This window comes from Mus musculus, chromosome 1 (assembly GCF_000001635.26).
Source record: "Mus musculus strain C57BL/6J chromosome 1, GRCm38.p6 C57BL/6J".
In the NCBI taxonomy this organism is placed as follows: Eukaryota; Metazoa; Chordata; class Mammalia; order Rodentia; family Muridae; genus Mus; species Mus musculus.
Window position 1 is genome coordinate 161,416,244 of NC_000067.6, and position 18,808 is coordinate 161,435,051.

Genomic DNA, 18,808 nt, shown 5'->3' on the forward strand with positions numbered 1-18,808 from the left:
CTTCCCAAGTCACCTTCCAGGAAATGCTAGTTATAGGAGGTAGAAGGAAGAAGCACATGGCTATATCTTTGACCTCTTTCTCCCTGTTTCCTGGGACTGTGCCCACTTTGATTCCACAAGCATCCTGAGTTTATTGGAAAGTTGCCAAAGACCACTTAGTGATGCTATCAGTGAGTCTGATTCCCAGGGGCATGTGGAAAATAGGGACTTCATGGTCAGGTGGAAAGGTGTAGGGAACGGCTAGGCTAGATGTAGTTGCTCTGAGTCAAGATAATCAGAGATGGTCAGGACCAAGGCAATGTAGGCCCTGCTGCCCCACTCCTGCCAACCTTTGTTTTAGTCTATGCACTCAGCTGGAGAGTAAGCATTGAAGATGCCTGTCATTTCTTGCTTTTGAAAAAAATCAGGGGATATTGGAACCTGTCTGTCCTGCCATATGCCTGAGGTGACAATGGCTTTAATCTCTCAGCTCTGACTCCTAAACCTCATCTTACACTCTCTTGAAGACTGACATTGGCTCTGCCTTTCCCTCTACCCCACAGACACAGCTGGTTTGAGACATCACTATACTACAGCACTCTTTTGCTTTCATTTTTTCCAAAGTCTCCCTCCTTGTTACTTTTTCTTCTTCTGTTCTAGCCACACTGGAGGGTTCTTATCTCATATTTTGTTAGGGATAATCTTGTTTTTCAATTCTTTTCAGGATGTGAGGATGGGCAACTATTCATCAGCTCATACAAGAATGAGTATCAAACTATGGAGGTGCAGAACAATTCGGTTGTCATCAAGTGCGATGGGCTTTATATCATCTACCTGAAGGGCTCCTTTTTCCAGGAGGTCAAGATTGACCTTCATTTCCGGGAGGATCATAATCCCATCTCTATTCCAATGCTGAACGATGGTCGAAGGATTGTCTTCACTGTGGTGGCCTCTTTGGCTTTCAAAGATAAAGTTTACCTGACTGTAAATGCTCCTGATACTCTCTGCGAACACCTCCAGATAAATGATGGGGAGCTGATTGTTGTCCAGCTAACGCCTGGATACTGTGCTCCTGAAGGATCTTACCACAGCACTGTGAACCAAGTACCACTGTGAATTCCACTCTGAGGGTGGACGGGACACAGGTTCTTTCTCGAGAGAGATGAGTGCATCCTGCTCATGAGATGTGACTGAATGCAGAGCCTACCCTACTTCCTCACTCAGGGATATTTAAATCATGTCTTACATAACAGTTGACCTCTCATTCCCAGGATTGCCTTGAGCCTGCTAAGAGCTGTTCTGGGAATGAAAAAAAAAATAAATGTCTCTTCAAGACACATTGCTTCTGTCGGTCAGAAGCTCATCGTAATAAACATCTGCCACTGAAAATGGCGCTTGATTGCTATCTTCTAGAATTTTGATGTTGTCAAAAGAAAGCAAAACATGGAAAGGGTGGTGTCCACCGGCCAGTAGGAGCTGGAGTGCTCTCTTCAAGGTTAAGGTGATAGAAGTTTACATGTTGCCTAAAACTGTCTCTCATCTCATGGGGGGCTTGGAAAGAAGATTACCCCGTGGAAAGCAGGACTTGAAGATGACTGTTTAAGCAACAAGGTGCACTCTTTTCCTGGCCCCTGAATACACATAAAAGACAACTTCCTTCAAAGAACTACCTAGGGACTATGATACCCACCAAAGAACCACGTCAGCGATGCAAAGAAAACCAGGAGAGCTTTGTTTATTTTGCAGAGTATACGAGAGATTTTACCCTGAGGGCTATTTTTATTATACAGGATGAGAGTGAACTGGATGTCTCAGGATAAAGGCCAAGAAGGATTTTTCACAGTCTGAGCAAGACTGTTTTTGTAGGTTCTCTCTCCAAAACTTTTAGGTAAATTTTTGATAATTTTAAAATTTTTAGTTATATTTTTGGACCATTTTCAATAGAAGATTGAAACATTTCCAGATGGTTTCATATCCCCACAAGGATTACATTGTGCTACAAATACAGTGCTTATCTCTTAAACTTCTTAAGTCTGAAGGCTATTGATCTTGATACTAAGTGAATTCAGTTGTATTTGGATTTTTCTGTCTGATAATTTTATATTTTTTCTTATGCATTTATAGTTATATTCTCACTCTGTTTTAATCTGTTATTAAAAGAAGCTGAATAAAAATGTTACATAAATGGGATAACCACGGGTGTTACTACTGGAAAGCCTGCCATGGGCTACACACTGGGCAAGGTATTCTGTGATCCCTGTCTTAGTGTCTCAGGAAACTCTGTGTGTGTTTACATTTTTGTTATTGACTTTGTTTTGCAAAGTTGTTATTACCTAACAAGTAACAGCTGAAAAAGTAAATGTTTATAACTATGGGCAATATTTAAGAAAATGTGTGTTTTGTTTTTAAAATTTTGGACTTATGTTTCTATATGGATGTGCAATGTGCATGACTAACATAAACTTCACTGTTCCATTGGTCATTGCCTTGAGTACCATGGTGTCTGCTCTGAAACCTCACTCCCCTGGAGCACACCTAGCCTGCTGCTTTTGTTCTGGCCTCTGGCAGTCACTCAGGGATACTGCTCTGTGTGCCAGCCTCAGTCGTCCCCCTGCCAAGGTATGTGGTCTGTGTTTTAGTTCCCTTATCATTTTCTTCAAAGGAATAATTAGCCCTGCATTCTACATGAAGAAGAGATTCCCAGGAAGAGAGCTGAGTGAGAAATCAGGAGTCAGGAATTCTAAATCGGACTCCAGTTACTATGCAAGTGCTCTTGGACATGTGACTTCCTATTTCTGCAATCTGCTTCCCCCCTGTAACATCACAGAAACACAAAATGTCTAAAAGTTTGGAATATTGTGTTTGAAATGTTAGCTGAGGACCCCATGTGTTAAATGTCCATGTGCTGGGCAACTTTCTCTTTCATTGAATGGAAATTGTTTTTCTGTTCTTTTCTCTGCCCTTGACAAGCTACATATCCTCCCCTAGGCTTCTTTTGGTAATGCCTTGTAAAACAGTTACCCACTGTTATCTAATGACTTTCAGTTATAGGATGCTCTAGGGAGTATAGAGTCTTGATGTCAGTCATGATAATAATCTTAAGCTTATCAAGTGGTTTCCTGGTTTTAAGCCATAATTGTATTCAGTGCATTCCTGGCTCTCAGAGAATATAAATGTTAATGTTAACTATTATAGATGACAATAGTGTTTGTGTTTACCTTTGAATTCACTGATGGTTAGAGTGTTGATTTCCTTTGTGTTTCTTTTCAACGTGTCCTGATTACCCCTCATAATCCCTCATAAGCACAGAGATTGGGACAAACTTTGTGGTTTCCTACCTGCCTCTGTCCAGGGGATGGGTGAGCTGGCAAAGTTCATTTTTGCTTTTGAGAAGCCTCTGGAGGTCAGTGCTTCTCCTCACAGTTCAAGGGATCTGGCTACGCAGAGTCCTTTCACAGACATACTGATCTTCCAAGAAGGGTTTTTCTCCTTATATCTAGCCCTGGGTGACCTCTGAGAATTATGTCCCTTTTGACTCATAGCCATTCTTTGCTGTCTCAAAACGAGGTCACAAGTATGAGTGGCATAGGTGACATTGAATGGACACAGAAATCTTAGTGCCACCTTGATGATATTAACGACTCTCTCTTCTATAAGTGCTGTTTACATTCAGTGTCTTTGGTCTCCCTCCCCCCACTTCTTTCCCTCCACCCTTCTGTGGGACCCTGAAAAGCCTATTTTCTGGTTGAGCTAAGTTTAAACCCTGGAGACCCAGCAGGTGTTCCTGCAAGGGATGGAAGGTGTTTGCCATGCCCCCAGGCCCCAGACTTCTGATGTGAGGACTCAGCTCTCCATAATTCTGTGGCCAGCAGTCACATAAGGCAATACCCCAAGCCCCTGGCATTCTGCCTGGACTCCACCCCTATAGTTACCTGGCAACAGACAGGTATGCTCCTCCCTACAGTTACCTGGCAACAGGCAGATAGGCCTGGCCCACTATAAAAGGGGCTGTTTGCCCCCTCCTCCCTCTCTTACTCTCCACTATAAAAGGGGCTGTTTGCCCCCTCCTCCCTCTCTTACTCTTGCCTCTCTCTTTTGCCTTCTTGCTCCTCCTCTCTCCGCATTTCCTTCCTCTCTCTCTCCACAAGGCCATGGCTGGCCTCCACTTCTCTACTCTCTTCCTCTCTCTGCCATTCTCTGTCTCTACTACCCTCTTAATTCCCCTTCCCAGACACTCCTCCTTGCAAAAGCTATTTAACTTCAGACCTGCCCTGAGAAAGTGGGGTACATTCACCACAACTTTCTGCCATGATAATAAATACCTTAAAACCATGGACTGCCTCTTCTAATCGGGACCTGCTGTGGGGAACAATAGAACAGGTCTTCCTCTAAAGAGCTGCATATCCAATCTCCTGCAGAAGCCTTCCCTGTGCTCTCAGCCATGGTCACCACCAAGAAACCCACCCGGGCAAGCCTCTCTCTTCACTGCAGGAACCAGCTGGAGCTCTCTCCTCCTGCCCTTTCCCCTTTGGCCCTGGGCCAGAACCCACCTGTGGGCCCACACTCCGTTCTCAGCTCTTCTGCAGCGTCCAGCGTCTGCAGTGTCCAAGAGCTAGAACCTGCCATCTCTGGCCTCCATGTTGCCCCGGGGACCCACAAGCCTGCTCCGGGCAGTTCCCCGGGGACCTCAGACTGCAATCCTCACCCCTGGTGTGGGTTCCTGTACCTTCTCACAGTCCTACATTCGCCTGACAGCTGTCAGGTGCGCACAGGCACAGTCAAACTTCCTGCATCTGCCTCCATGAGAGGCCCTAATCCTGTGGCAGGCTGGATGCAGGACACCACTTTTAACCCACACCCTCCCCTTTTCTTTCCTTTCCCCCCTTCTCTTCCCTTTGCTTTTTCTCCTTTCTCTCTCCTCCCTACCTTTCTCTTTATTTCCCCTCCCCGTTCCTTCTCTCTCTACCTTTCCCTTTCCCTTTCCCTTTCCCGTCTTTTCTCTACTCTGCCTTTCTTATTTTTTAACCCTCTTCTCTTTCTCTGTCCGCTGTTCTGGCCTCAGCCTTCTGCCTCTGCTCCAAAGTTCACAGTTAAGACCTCAACAAACCATGATCTGGCCAATGTATGTGTTATATTTCTTTGTTAGGTTGAGTTTAATTCTCAATAATGTAAACACTGAGAAATTTCTCAGTGCTTTGAACAATAAAATAGCAGACAGGCCTTAACTTTGGCATGCTAGTAACCATCTCCTGCAGGGGAACAGTTTCTCTCTTCTGGAATGTTCTTTCTCAGTTTCCCCAAGTCCCACCATCCACTGTCTTTTCAAATATTCTCACACCACCTCTCTATCTGACTAGCCTGAAGGCATTTGCACTGCCATAACTTCTCTGTGTCCTTCCTCTTCCAGTGTCACTGCTTATGCACCTAGAACATCTAAAGCCACTTTTAAAATACCCAGATACTTTCCATTTTAAAGTCACATATGTTGTTATTATTTGTATTAGTAAATTAGTAAAACAAGAACAAACGAACAAGAAACACTCATGTAGTATGTACTCAACCTACTCTAGGCATCGTACTAGCTGTCTTATGAAACTTGTTTAATTCTGTCCTCCCATAACTCTTTCAGGTAGGTTTTACTATAGTCCCTATCAAATACACAACTTGATACACAGGTAAACTTGCCCAAGGAAATCTCACAAATTCAAGACCAACAATTTCTGACATCAAAGAGCATGTTCCTAACCACTGTACCTCTGGCCCTCACAAGTGTAATGGGCACTTCTACACAGCATGTCCACTGTAGAAAAGTCTGACTTCCTGGCTAAGCAGATTCTCCTGGTTCATGGTGTTGACTAAAGGCATCATAATCATATCTGAGTCTATTGTCTTAGCTCCTTCATGCTCTCTTCATTGTCTATGGCTTTACTTAGTCTCCCTATTGTTGAGGTTTGGTCTGTTGCTGTGCATTGTAATGCTAAGTGCAGGCCCCCAAGACCTGGTTGCCCCAGAGATGAGAGAGTCCACCCATGACTAAGTGACTTTGTCCCCAAATTATTTCTGACTAGTGAATAAAGATGCCAACAGCCAATAACTGGGCAGAAGAGACATAGACATGGTTTAGGGTTCTTGGGCTTGGGGTAGGAGGAGAACCACAAGGGGGAGAAGGGGAGTAGAGGGTTAGATGAGCCATGAAATAATGGTCATGTGGGTTGGCTAATTGGAGTTAAGAGCAGCTCAGATGAAACATGGCAAATTATATAGTAGGGTTATTGGCTGGGAAATAGACAGCATAGAGGATAGATATCTGCCCAGCTTTTGTGCTGATTACGGCTTATTGTAAATATAAAGATTGTATGTGTCTTACATACAGGAATTAAATTGTTAAAGGTGGAGTAGAATCTCTGGATTGGGATTAAAATTTTCAACAACACCCTACTAATCCTATTTTATACTATAGTAGCAAGTACTAACAAGGTCTACTAGTGATTTTAGTTTGGTGCACATTAGTTCATTGAATGAGCAAAATGTATAAACAAAACAAGGTGGAGGATGGAGAAAGCATGGTGTTGAGAATATACTTTCAAAGACTCTTATTTTCTAGCTGAGTGATTTTGGGCAATTTTTGTGAATCACTCAGAGTCTTATTTTCCTTATCAAAGGAAAGTGTTAATACATGTCTTAGTTAAGGTTTTATTGCTTTGAAGAGATACCATGACCATGACAACTCTTATAAAAGAAAGGCTTTAATTGGAGCTGGCTTACAGGTTCAGAGGTTTAGTTCATTGTCATCATGGATGAAAGAAAGCCTTTAGTTGGGGTTGGATTACAGGTTCAGAGGTTTAGTCCATTGTCATCATGGCAGAAAGCATGGTAGCATGCAGGCAGACACAGTACTAGAGAGGTATCTGAGAGTTCTACATCTGGATAGGCCACACTAACTTACCTGGCCAAAGTCACCTAATATGGCCACGAGGAATGAAACCAGGCTTTGGCTGGAGGGCCTACAGCAACACTGAGACTGTGACCATTTTATTGAGAATAATCAGACCTTTTATACCATCATTAGAAACAGATTGTAATGGAAACTGCCAGGATTAATAGTTGCCAGGACACAATGAAGTTTGCAAGCTATACAGGATACACAAGATTAATGTCTAGGACCAATTGTCCTGTCAAGCTTTTATGGTTCCTTGACTACAGAGAAACACAAAGGGGCATGAGCACTTTATTGACCAAGGGAACATGCTAGTCTCTCAGGTACTAGAAGGCATATTGTGCCCCAGGAGCCACGGACTATTAACTTGAAAAAACCTGTGATGCTTGCCTCTCCAGGCAGCTAGGCCAGGACAACTCCATGGTTCTCCACAGGCAGGCAGCAGGAAAAGAGAGACCCTGGGTCTGGCTTGAGCATTCAAAATCCCAAAAGCTTACTCCCGGTGACACACTTCCTCTAACAAGACTACATATCCTCCAACAAGGTCACCTCCTGATAGTGCCTGGTAACCAAACATTCAAATCTGTGAGCCTGTGTGAGGCACTCTTATTCAAATCACCAAACATGTGTTTTATTTCTGTGCCATTGTGAACATTAGAGATAATTTCTGAATAATGACTGAAAATAATTGGTTTCAGTAAATAAGATAAAAAAATCATCTGCTCTGTAGGGCTGAAAGTAAAGGTCACATGTATAATACAGCTCTGGAACTTTAAGGACAGAGAAGCGGGAATGACAAGCTTTGCAATGTTTAGGTACGAGAAGAAGAAAAGAATGTAATGGGAGGATCAGCATGTGTGACGCACAGAGGTGAGACTTCTCACGGTTGGTTCTAAATACAAGGAGTGTCCATTATGGTCACTGTGTTCATTGTAGTCACCATGTCCACATGTCCCTGTGACCACTGTGTCACTGTGTCCTATGTCACCATGTCCACTATGTCACTGGGTCCACTGTGTCACTGTGTCCTCTATGTTACTATGTCTACTATGTCACCATGTCCACTATGTCATCATGTCCATTGTGTCATCATGCCCTCTAAGTCAGTCTTCTATGTCACGATGTCCACCATGTCACTGTGTCTACTATGTCACCGTATCCTCTATGCCACTGTGTCCTCTATGTCATTCTGTCCTCTATGTCACTGTGTCCACTATGTCACTGTGTTCACTGTGTCATCTATGTCACTGTGTTCTCTATGTTACTGTGTCCACTGTGTCATTGTGTCTACTATGTCACTGTATCCACTATGCCACTGTGTTCACTATGTCACTGTGTCCTCTATGTCGCCATATCATCTATGTCACTGTGTCCTCTATGTCACCATGTCCACTGTGTTACCATGTCCACTGTGTCACTGTGTCCACTGTTTCACCGTGTCCACTGTGTCATTGTGTCCTCTATGTCACCATGTCCACTATTTCACCATGTCCACTGTGTCACCATGTCCACTGTGTCACCGTGTCCACTGTGTCACCATGTCCACTGTGTCACCATGTCCTCTATGTCACCGTGTCCACTATGTCATTGTATCCACTATGTCACTGTGTCCTCTGTTACTGTGTCCACTGTGTCACTGTGTAACATAGTGGACACAGTGACATAGTGGACACAGTGATATAGAAGTCCAGTATGTCACCGTGTCCTCTATGTCACTGTGTCCACTATGTCACTGTGTCCTCTAGGTCACTGTGTCCACTATGTTACTGTGTGGTGAAGCAGCAATCTGGACCGGTCTAGCTCACCTGAACCCCTTTGGCTTACATAGCTTCCCTATCTCATTTCTCAGCTTCTCTAAGTCATGTTCAGGTATGTATAGATTTCCAGTTAAAGTATCTAATTCCTTCTGTGAGTCAGCAATGCCTTTAAAGTTAGGAGTGGAAGATGGCTTCTGGCTTGTCTGTGTGGGATCCAGCATTTAATAAAAAGTGAGAATGCTGAAACTAAGCCAAGCAGATTTGATATATGTGAGGATATGACTCTTCTAAGACTGAAACAAGTATTATAAATGAAAAATGCTAAAAACATTAAATAGACATACCATATACTGATCCTGAATGGTCAATACAAAAAGACATGCTGTAGTAAAATTATTGGGCTAAAATATCTGAAGAACATATAGATGATAAAAATATTATCACCCTACTTTCTGAGATTAATACTTTATTAGTTTCTATTTCATTTTGGGACCACAAGATTAGGGAGGTTATCCTCACGCTTGCCTAGCAGCCCTGCATTTTATAGTTTCTCCTTTTAATCATTATACCACCTTCATTTCAAATCTGACTCTGACTTACTCTCCCAAGGAAGACATGACCCTGATGGCCCCTGGATAAATAAAGATACTTTCCCTTCTCATGATCCTTGATGCTTGTGAAATCTCTTTTGTCATACTTATAGATCCAGACCTGGACATCTTCAGGGACCATTGTTTCAGCCTACTACAAATACTTTAAATCAGAAAAAAGTAATAAAAGTGAACGTTCTCAAGAAAATAAAATAGGAGCAGAAAGATTTTATATTTAGCAAATCTGACCTTCACTATAATCAAGACAGATAAATTGTTCACATGCTTTCTTCCTGAAGAAACCACTAGAAAATGAGCTACAGACAACCAAAGAACTAGATAAGACATTAATTACCTAAGGACAGTGTTGACCATGAAATATCCAGATTTTACTGAACACATTGTAAGAGGAAGAGATTGTAGCACACAATTGATGTACATTCCGACTATATGCTTGTAATAACATTGTGAACATAGGGTAGGGAAGACCACACTAGAAATATTTTTTAAATTATTCTTACCAACTGCATTGACGGTTATCGTATAGCGCTGCTCCACTGAAACCTTTGTGTATAAGTAGGTAACCATGTGAATACTCATGATTTAGGATCAACAACTTTCAGCTCAACAAGTCTTCAATGCGACTGTCTTTCATTCTCCTAGGAAGGAGTCCTGTGGACTTTTTGTTAGTTTCTTATTCTAATTGCACATGATATAATTTTATGACCGTTAGTACTTTCTGGTTTTTGTATTATAGTGATTTACATGGTCTATGGCACCACAATAATGAGTCTTTCTACATAGAATAGTGCCAAACACAGGAAATTGGTCAATAACTCTATGGCTGTGGATAGATAAATGACTTATTTTAAAGAAACAGCTACTAAAATTCTCATACAGGGCCTTCGTTTGTTCTATGTCCAAATGATGAACATCTGGGGGATGATCATTCTCAATAATAACAGCTCATCATTGCATAATAAAATCTCCTTTGTACATACCCAGATCTTGCCCTCGTAATTATTTTGTTCTTACTAGTAGCATGGAATAGCTCTCCAAGGGCCTGGAATTTTGAATTTTTTTTAAGGTGGTTAGTTCTTGAGGATATATTTGTAATGAAAGCTTCATAAACCATAATTATCTGCCCACAAAGAGAGCAATTACATCATTACTAATTACCTGCTTCAGCCTCTTTACACATAGGATACGATGTCTTATGTAAGATATAAGAAAGCTGTAGCATGTATTCTGGGTTGCTTATCAGCCATAAGCTAACAACAATTGGAAGACATTAAGTAGTCTTAAGAGTAGACTTAAGCCATCTGGTCTTAGACTAGATCAAAAGCAGAATTTCCTATTACTTTGGCAGACTTCCAAACTGGTCTAGTGTCGATTGAAAACATAACTCATGTAACACTTTATAGGGATTATTCTGGAAGATAAAGAAAATCTAGTGTGGCATAAAAAGAAATACTATTCTAAATTAAGTCTAGACATTCAGACAACTTGTGTCTAGACCCACATGTCACAAGAAGTTCTGGTCAGAACTGACTGTTTTCACCATAGAGTTAAGTCAGGAACCTCGCCAAAGTTATAATAAACCACCCTTTTCAGGAGAATCCTGCCAGATGTTTTCAAGCAAGTAAGTACAGTGTGTACTGTATACACATCAATAAAGTCTTTTTCTCAGCAGGGTTATGCCTGTGAACATGAGGTAAGGAACAAAGAACTGCAATGGAGGGAAGTTCAAAATATACCAGGCATATAAAAGAAATAAAAGGTTGATGAAAGTGGTTTTAATGAGTACAGATCCACATCAGAACTTTATTAAACTTAAGGTGTGCATTGTGTATGGCTTCCCAAAGACCCATGAGTTAGATACATAACATTCCCCACAGTGATGCTGTTGGTGGAACTTTTGAAGATTGTGGGGTCTCATAGGAGAGTTTGAAGTCATTGATAGGGTGTCAAGTTGGAGGGTGTCTTAGCTAGGGTTTCTATTGCTGTGGTGAAACACCATGACCAAAAGCAAGTTGGGAGGAAAGGGTTTATTCAACTTACATTTATATAGATACCACTAATCATCATCAAAGGAAGTCAGGGCAGGAAGCTTGAGACAGGATCTGGTACAGTGGCCATGGAGGGATGCTGCTTACTGGCTTTCTCTCCCTGGCTTGCTCAGTCGGTTTTCTTTTTTTCTCCTCTTTTTTTCTTCCATGAGTATTTTTTAGATTAGGTATTTATTTCATTTACATTTCCAATGCTATCCCAAAAGTCCCTCACCCGCTCCCCCACACACTCTCCCACCCACCCACTCCCACTTCTTGGCCCTGGCGTTCCCCTGTATCGAGGCAGATAAAGTTTGCATGACCAATGGGCCTCTCTTTCCACTGATGGCCAACTAGGCCATCTTCTGATACATATGCAGCTAGAGACACGAGCTCCAGGGGGGACTGGGTAGTTCATATTGTTGTTCCACCTATAGGGTTGCAGATCCCTTTAGCTCCTTGGGTACTTTCTCTAGCTCCTCCATTGGGGGCCCTGTAATCCATCCAATAGCTGACTGTGAGCATCCACTTCTGTGTTTGCTAGGCCCTGGCATAGTCTCACAAGAGACAGCTACATCTGAGTCCTTTCAGCAAACACTTGCTAGTGTGTGCAATGGTGTCAGTCTGCTTTCTTAAAGAGTCTGGGACAACTAGATTAGGGATGGCCCTACCCACGACGGTATGAGTTCTCCTCCATCAATCACTAATTAAGAAAATACCTTACAGGTTTGCCTACAACCTGATCTTATAGAAGCTTTTTCTTTCCTTTTTTTAATATTTAAAAAAAATTTACTCTTCTTTCACCTATTGCAACCCAAATGCAGCTTCCCCTGCCCTTCTCTTAATCTCTTCCCTACATCTGTCCTCTGCTCCCCCATCTTACCTCTCATCTACTCCTCCTCCATTTCCCTTCAGAAAAGAGAACTCCTCCCAGGGATATCAACCAAACAAATTAAGTTATAAAATTAGGCACCTTCCCTCACATTAAGGCTAGAATAGACAACCCAGTAGGAGGAAAAGAGTCCCAAAAGCAGGCAGAAGAGTCACAGTCAGCCCCCACTTCAATTAGGAGTTCCACAAGAAGACTAAGCTACATGAACATATTTGCAGAGGGCCTAAGTCAGACGCGTGCAGCCTCCCTGATTGTTGGTTCAGTCTGTGAGGCCCTCGGAGCCCAGGTTCCTGGGTTTTCTTGTGGTGTCCTTGACTCCTCTGGCTCCTACAATCCTTTTACCACTTTTCTGCAGGATACCAAGAGCTCCACCTAATGTCTGACTTTCACTGTATGTTTTGACAAACTTATCCCAACCTGCCTGTAGTCAAGTAGAGGGAAAAGGGTCTATATATCCAAAGACAGAACATTGGAAACCATGCAAAGGGAAGAAGATAAAAATATCACATTAGAAAAGCTTATAGGATTTATGGTATATCAGTGAGAGACCTAACTTTCTCATTATAGAAATTACAGAAAGTGAATTCACTATGAAATGGACACTAAGTTTATTTAAAAAAAATAATGGGCAAACACATTTTAAGTCTGGAGAAAGAAACGAACATCCAAGCACACGGAGCTCAAGTGTTTTTTTTTTTTTTTTCCATTTTTTATTAGGTATTTCGCTCATTTACATTTGCAATGCTATACCAAAAGTCCCCCATAGCCACCCACCCCCTCTCCCCTACCCACCCACTCCCCTTTTATGGCCCTGGCGTTCCCCTGTACTGGGGCATATAAAGTTTGCGTGTCCAATGGGCCTCTCTTTCCAGTGATGGCCGACTAGGCCATCTTTTGATGCATATGCAGCTAGAGTCAAGAGCTCCGGGGTACTGGTTAGTTCATAATGTTGTTCCACCTATAGGGTTGCAGATCCCTTTAGCTTCTTTGGTACTTTCTCTAGCTCCTTCATTGGGGGCCATGTGATCCATCCAATAGCCGACTGTGAGCATCCACTTCTATGTTTGCTAGGCCCAGGCATACTCTGACAAGAGACAGCTATATCAGGGTCCTTTCAGCATAATCTTGCTAGTGTATGCAATGGTGTCAGCATTTGGAAGCTGATTATGGGATGGATCCCCGGATATGGTAGTGTCTACATGGTCCATCCTTTTATCTCAGCTCCAAACTTTGTCTCTGTAACTCCTTCCAAGGGTGTTTTGTTCCCACTTCTAAGGAGGGGCATAGTGTTCACACTTCAGTCTTCATTTTTCTTGAGTTTCATGTGTTTAGGAAATTGTATCTTATATCTTGGGTATCTTAGGTTTTGGGCTAATATCCACTTATCAGTGAGTACATATTGTGTGAGTTCCTTTGTGAATGTGTTACCTCACTCAGGATGATGCCCTCCAGGTCCATCCATTTGGCTAGGAATTTCATAAATTCATTCTTTTTAATAGCTGAGTAGTACTCCATTGTGTAGATGTACCACATTTTCTGTATCCATTCCTCTGTTGAGGGGCATCTGGGTTCCTTCCAGCTTCTGGCTATTATAAATAAGGCTGCTATGAACATAGTGGAGCATGTGTCCTTCTTACCAGTTGGGGCATCTTCTGGATATATGCCCAGGAGAGGTATTGCTGGATCCTCCGGTAGTACTATATCCAGTTTTCTGAGGAACCGCCAGACTGATTTCCAGAGTGGTTGTACAAGCCTGCAATCCCACCAACAATGGAGGAGTGTTCCTCTTTCTCCACATCCACGCCAGCATCTGCTGTCACCTGAATTTTTGATCTTAGCCATTCTGACTGGTGTGAGGTGGAATCTCAGGGTTGTTTTGATTTGCATTTCCCTGATGATTAAGGATGTTGAGCATTTTTTCAGGTGCTTCTCTGCCATTCGGTATTCCTCAGGTGAGAATTCTTTGTTCAGTTCTGAGCCCCATTTTTTAATGGGGTTATTTGATTTTCTGAAGTCCACCTTCTTGAGTTCTTTATATATGTTGGATATTAGTCCCCTATCTGATTTAGGATAGGTAAAGATCCTTTCCCAATCTGTTGGTGGTCTTTTTGTCTTATTGACAGTGTCTTTTGCCTTGCAGAAACTTTGGAGTTTCATTAGGTCCCATTTGTCAATTCTCGATCTTACAGAGCAAGCCATTGCTGTTCTGTTCAGGAATTTTTCCCCTGTACCCATATCTTCAAGGCTTTTCCCCACTTTCTCCTCTATAAGTTTCAGTGTCTCTGGTTTTATGTGAAGTTCCTTGATCCACTTAGATTTGACCTTAGTACAAGGAGATAAGTATGGATCGATTCGCATTCTTCTACATGATAACAACCAGTTGTGCCAGCACCAATTGTTGAAAATGCTGTCTTTCTTCCACTGGATGGTTTTAGCTCCCTTGTCGAAGATCAAGTGACCATAGGTGTGTGGGTTCATTTCTGGGTCTTCAATTCTATTCCATTGGTCTACTTGTCTGTCTCTATACCAGTACCATGCAGTTTTTATCACAATTGCCCTGTAGTAAAGCTTTAGGTCAGGCATGGTGATTCCACCAGAGGTTCTTGTATCTTTGAGAAGAGTTTTTGCTATCCTAGGTTTTTTGTTATTCCAGATGAATTTGCAAATTGCTCCTTCTAATTCGTTGAAGAATTGAGTTGGAATTTTGATGGGGATTGCATTGAATCTGTAGATTGCTTTTGGCAAGATAGCCATTTTTACAATGTTGATCCTGCCAATCCATGAGCATGGGAGATCTTTCCATCTTCTGAGATCTTCTTTAATTTCTTTCTTCAGAGACTTGAAGTTTTTATCATACAGATCTTTTACTTCCTTAGTTAGAGTCACGCCGAGATATTTTATATTATTTGTGACTATTGAGAAGGGTGTTGTTTCCCTAATTTCTTTCTCAGCCTGTTTATTCTTTGTGTAGAGAAAGGCCATTGACTTGTTTGAGTTAATTTTATATCCAGCTACTTCACCAAAGCTGTTTATCAGGTTTAGGAGTTCAAGTGTTTTTAATTAAAATCAAATTCAAAGAGGACTTTGCCAAGGCATACTGTAATTAGCTCTCAAAAATCAAAGATAAAGAGAAAGTCTTACAAGTGATAAGAAAGAAAAAGAAATAAGAGTTTCTCTACACAAAGGGAAAATCAACTAAGGCTATAAGAAGTTTTCAGAAAAAACCTTGCAGTCCATGAAAGACTGGGATATTTTGAAAGTGCTAGGAAAAAAGTTATTATTCAAAAATAGATACAGTGGTTTTCCCATATACAAAAACTAAGGTGGCCCATCGACACTAAACATGTCTTCAAGAAAATGCCATAAAGAACTTTTTGAGTTGTTGTAGAAAGACACAAATCTGTAATGTGAAAACATAGAGTATAATATGAAATCACAGGCAAAATAAGTAGTCATATCCAGAATGATGTAATATAAATAACATATCTGATATAAACTTAAAAGAAAAAACTATTAATATAATTTAGTATTCAGTTATAAATATATAATAAAAAAGATGTGACATCAAAAAGTGTGTGCAGCAATGGAGAAATAGTGTAGATAGTTCTTGCAGTTTACATTGCTATCAGCTTAAGCAGGCTGTTCGAACTATGTGACAGTGTATGCAATTTTTGTGGTAAACACCAGTGAAAGACTCTAAGAGGTACCATATGCATACTACAGTAAAAAGTAGGAGATAAGGTGAACAGGATCAAAATGCATATAGGTGTGGAAAAATCACTGCACCATAAGGGAAGACATCAAGAAAGGATAAGTGAAATAAGAGATCTCTATATCCAGGCTGCAGCTAACCAGATGACACTAGTCAGTCCTTATTTGTTATTAATATCATAGAAAGCATATCAATTCAATTCTTAAATCCACAGAGAAAGGCTGAAAGCATAATAAATCATGCCAAACCAATTCACCACAAAAAAGTCATCGGCAAGAGACGAGAGGAGCATCTACTAAACAATATAAGCAAACATTAATTGTATCTAAATGGAGAATTGGACAATAGGACAACAATAGTATAGAACTTTAGTGCCTCCCTTTCTGCAATGAACTCATCATCTAGGCTCAAAACTCAACCAGAAACACTGGACCTGAGCTCTACTTTAAAACAGAGAGACAGGGACACACAAGCCATTTTATCTCCAGTGGAAGAATACAAGATAGAGTGTATATTAGCATTAGGCCAGACAACAAGGCTTTCCTAATTTAAGAAGACAGAAATCAGAGAATGCATTACATTCTAATCATAATGGTATCAAATTGGAAGTGAATTAGCAGTAGGAAAAAATGAAAAATAGACAAATGTGTGCAAATTAAAAAAATATGTTTATGAAGATCCAAGTAGATCAAAGAAGAAATCAGAAAATTTAAAAAATCTTGAGGCAAATGAAAATAGAAACACAATATAACAAAGCTTAAAGGACTTAGCAAAAGCAATCAAGTAATGAGATAATTTTTTAGCAATAAATACCTATATTTAAAAGAATGGTCTTAATTGAACAATAACCGCCCCCCCCCAAAAAAAAACAACAACAAGAGAAGATAAGGGAATGATAAAGAGTAGAGCAGAAATAACTGAAGCCTAGCGCAGAGGGATAATAGAAAGAAACCCCATTCCAGAGAGTTTCCTTTCAGCTGTGATACAGTTGGGAAGGAGCCCCTTGAGAGATGTCAGGCTTTAAGTGGAAGTGGGGAAATGAGGGCTCTTTGTAACTCTGTATCAAGTCCACAGATGAAATTGTGTCTTTCCCAGTCCTGCCCTGTTCCCATTAGGTACCTGGTTATACCAAAAATATTCTTCAGGGTGTAATGAGCTATTTCTTTTGGGCCATTTTAGTGTGGAGAGGGTGGCCATGATGGAGCTAGTCATCCAGGACTTAATTTTTCCTTGTGTTATGGTATAGATGTGGTTCTCTTCTCTTCTCTTCTCTTCTCTTCTCTTCTCTTCTCTTCTCTTCTCTTCTCTTCTCTTCTCTTCTCTTCTCTTCTCTTCTCTTCTCTTCTCTTCTCTTCTCTTCTCTTCTCTTCCCTTCCCTCCTCTCCTCTCCTCTCCTCTCCTCTCCTCTCCTCTCCTCTCCTCTCCTCTCCTCTCCTCTCCTCTCCTCTCCTCTCCTCTCCTCTCCTCTCCTCTCCTCTTCTCTTCTCCTCTCGTTCTTTCTTTCTTTCTTTCTTTCTTTCTTTCTTTCTTTCTTTCTTTCTTTCTCTCTCTTCCTTTCTTCCTTCCTTCCTTCCTTCCTTCCTTTCTTTCTTTCTTTCTTTCTTTCTTTCTTTCTTCCTTCCTTCCTTCCTTCCTTCCTTCCTTCCTTCCTTCTTTTCTTCTTCTTCTTCTTCTTCTTCTTCTTCTTCTTCTTCTTCTTCTTCTTCTTCTTCTTCTTCTTCTTCTTCTTCTTCTTCTTCTTTTTCTTCTTCTTTTCTTCTTGCCATTGCAGTTGTACATCAGACTATGACATACCTTCTGGAATATCCAGCTCTGAGCTGGGCAGATGATTTTAGTCACAATACGACAACACTAGAGATCTAAACTGTTATAGCCTAACCTCTGTATTGTTATTTAAAAAGCAGTTTTAAATACAGTTTTTAGATACATTATGGAGTCTTCTATTTTGTATAGAATTAGCTCCCCCCTTCAAATGCTATATTGAACAAAACTTAAAACTTGAATAAAATATCAAACCCTCAAAAAATAAGAAAAGAAAAGTTTAATAAAACTGAGTTGGATTTTCTGAAAAGATTTAAGAAGGAAAATTGTCAAACCTGCAGCTAAACTGATGAAGATTTCGACAAGCAAGATGAGCAGTGAAAGAGGCCCACCGTCGGCAATGAAGCCCCAGAAACATTATGATGATGGACATTCACTATGAACAATAGACCTACAACAAGTTGAGTAACAGGGCAAAAGCAAATGCTTCAATTCCCAGAACTACTAGGATGCGTGAACATACAAATCCTGAGCTAGGGGACTGACTCATTGATAAGCATGATCTTGTCATAAAGATGTGCAGGCCAGATTTCTTTACTGGTGGATTCTATTGAGCATTTTAAAAAAGTAACACCAAACGTTTCTCAACATTTCAAAAATAAAATGATGGGGAAGGAATACTAAGATTATTGATATACAAGGTCAGCATTATCCCATACCAGAGCCTAAGACACTATAAAGAAAGATAACTACAGGTCCTCATTCTGGATGAACACATGAAAAAAAAAATCATCACCAAACAAAGTAGTAAATGAAGTTTAGCAGTCCATTAAAAGACATTCATTAAGATCAAGAGGCATTTATCCCAGAGATTCAAAGATGGTTCAATATACACAAATTAAAAAAAAATCACATTGTCATAGTGGAAGGCAAAAATATATATAAACTAGTCAGCAGACAAACAATAAAGAGAATGACAAGCTTAAACATTCCCTTCTGATTATTTTAAAAAGAGAAAGACAGATGGGAAGGAAGTAAGGAAGAAAGGAAAGAAGAAAGGAAGGATGAACATATAGCTAGAAATCCTAGAGATGTCTCAGTAGGAAGACTTAGGCCCTGTCTTTCAAAAGGC

The 18,808-nt window shown here is 40.9% G+C and overlaps 1 protein-coding gene across 1 annotated transcript in view; it reads left to right on the plus strand.

Annotated features, from left to right (window-relative positions):
* Tnfsf4 (tumor necrosis factor (ligand) superfamily, member 4) overlaps window positions 1–1,963 on the plus strand; it is a 22,769-nt gene extending 20,806 nt beyond the window's left edge. Inside the window, exon 3 of the mRNA NM_009452.2 lies at window positions 704–1,963. Coding sequence (NP_033478.1) covers window positions 704–1,095 — 392 coding nt within the window. The 3' untranslated portion in view covers window positions 1,096–1,963. The remainder of the gene's footprint in view (window positions 1–703) is intronic.
* The last annotated feature ends 16,845 nt before the right edge of the window (window positions 1,964–18,808 follow it).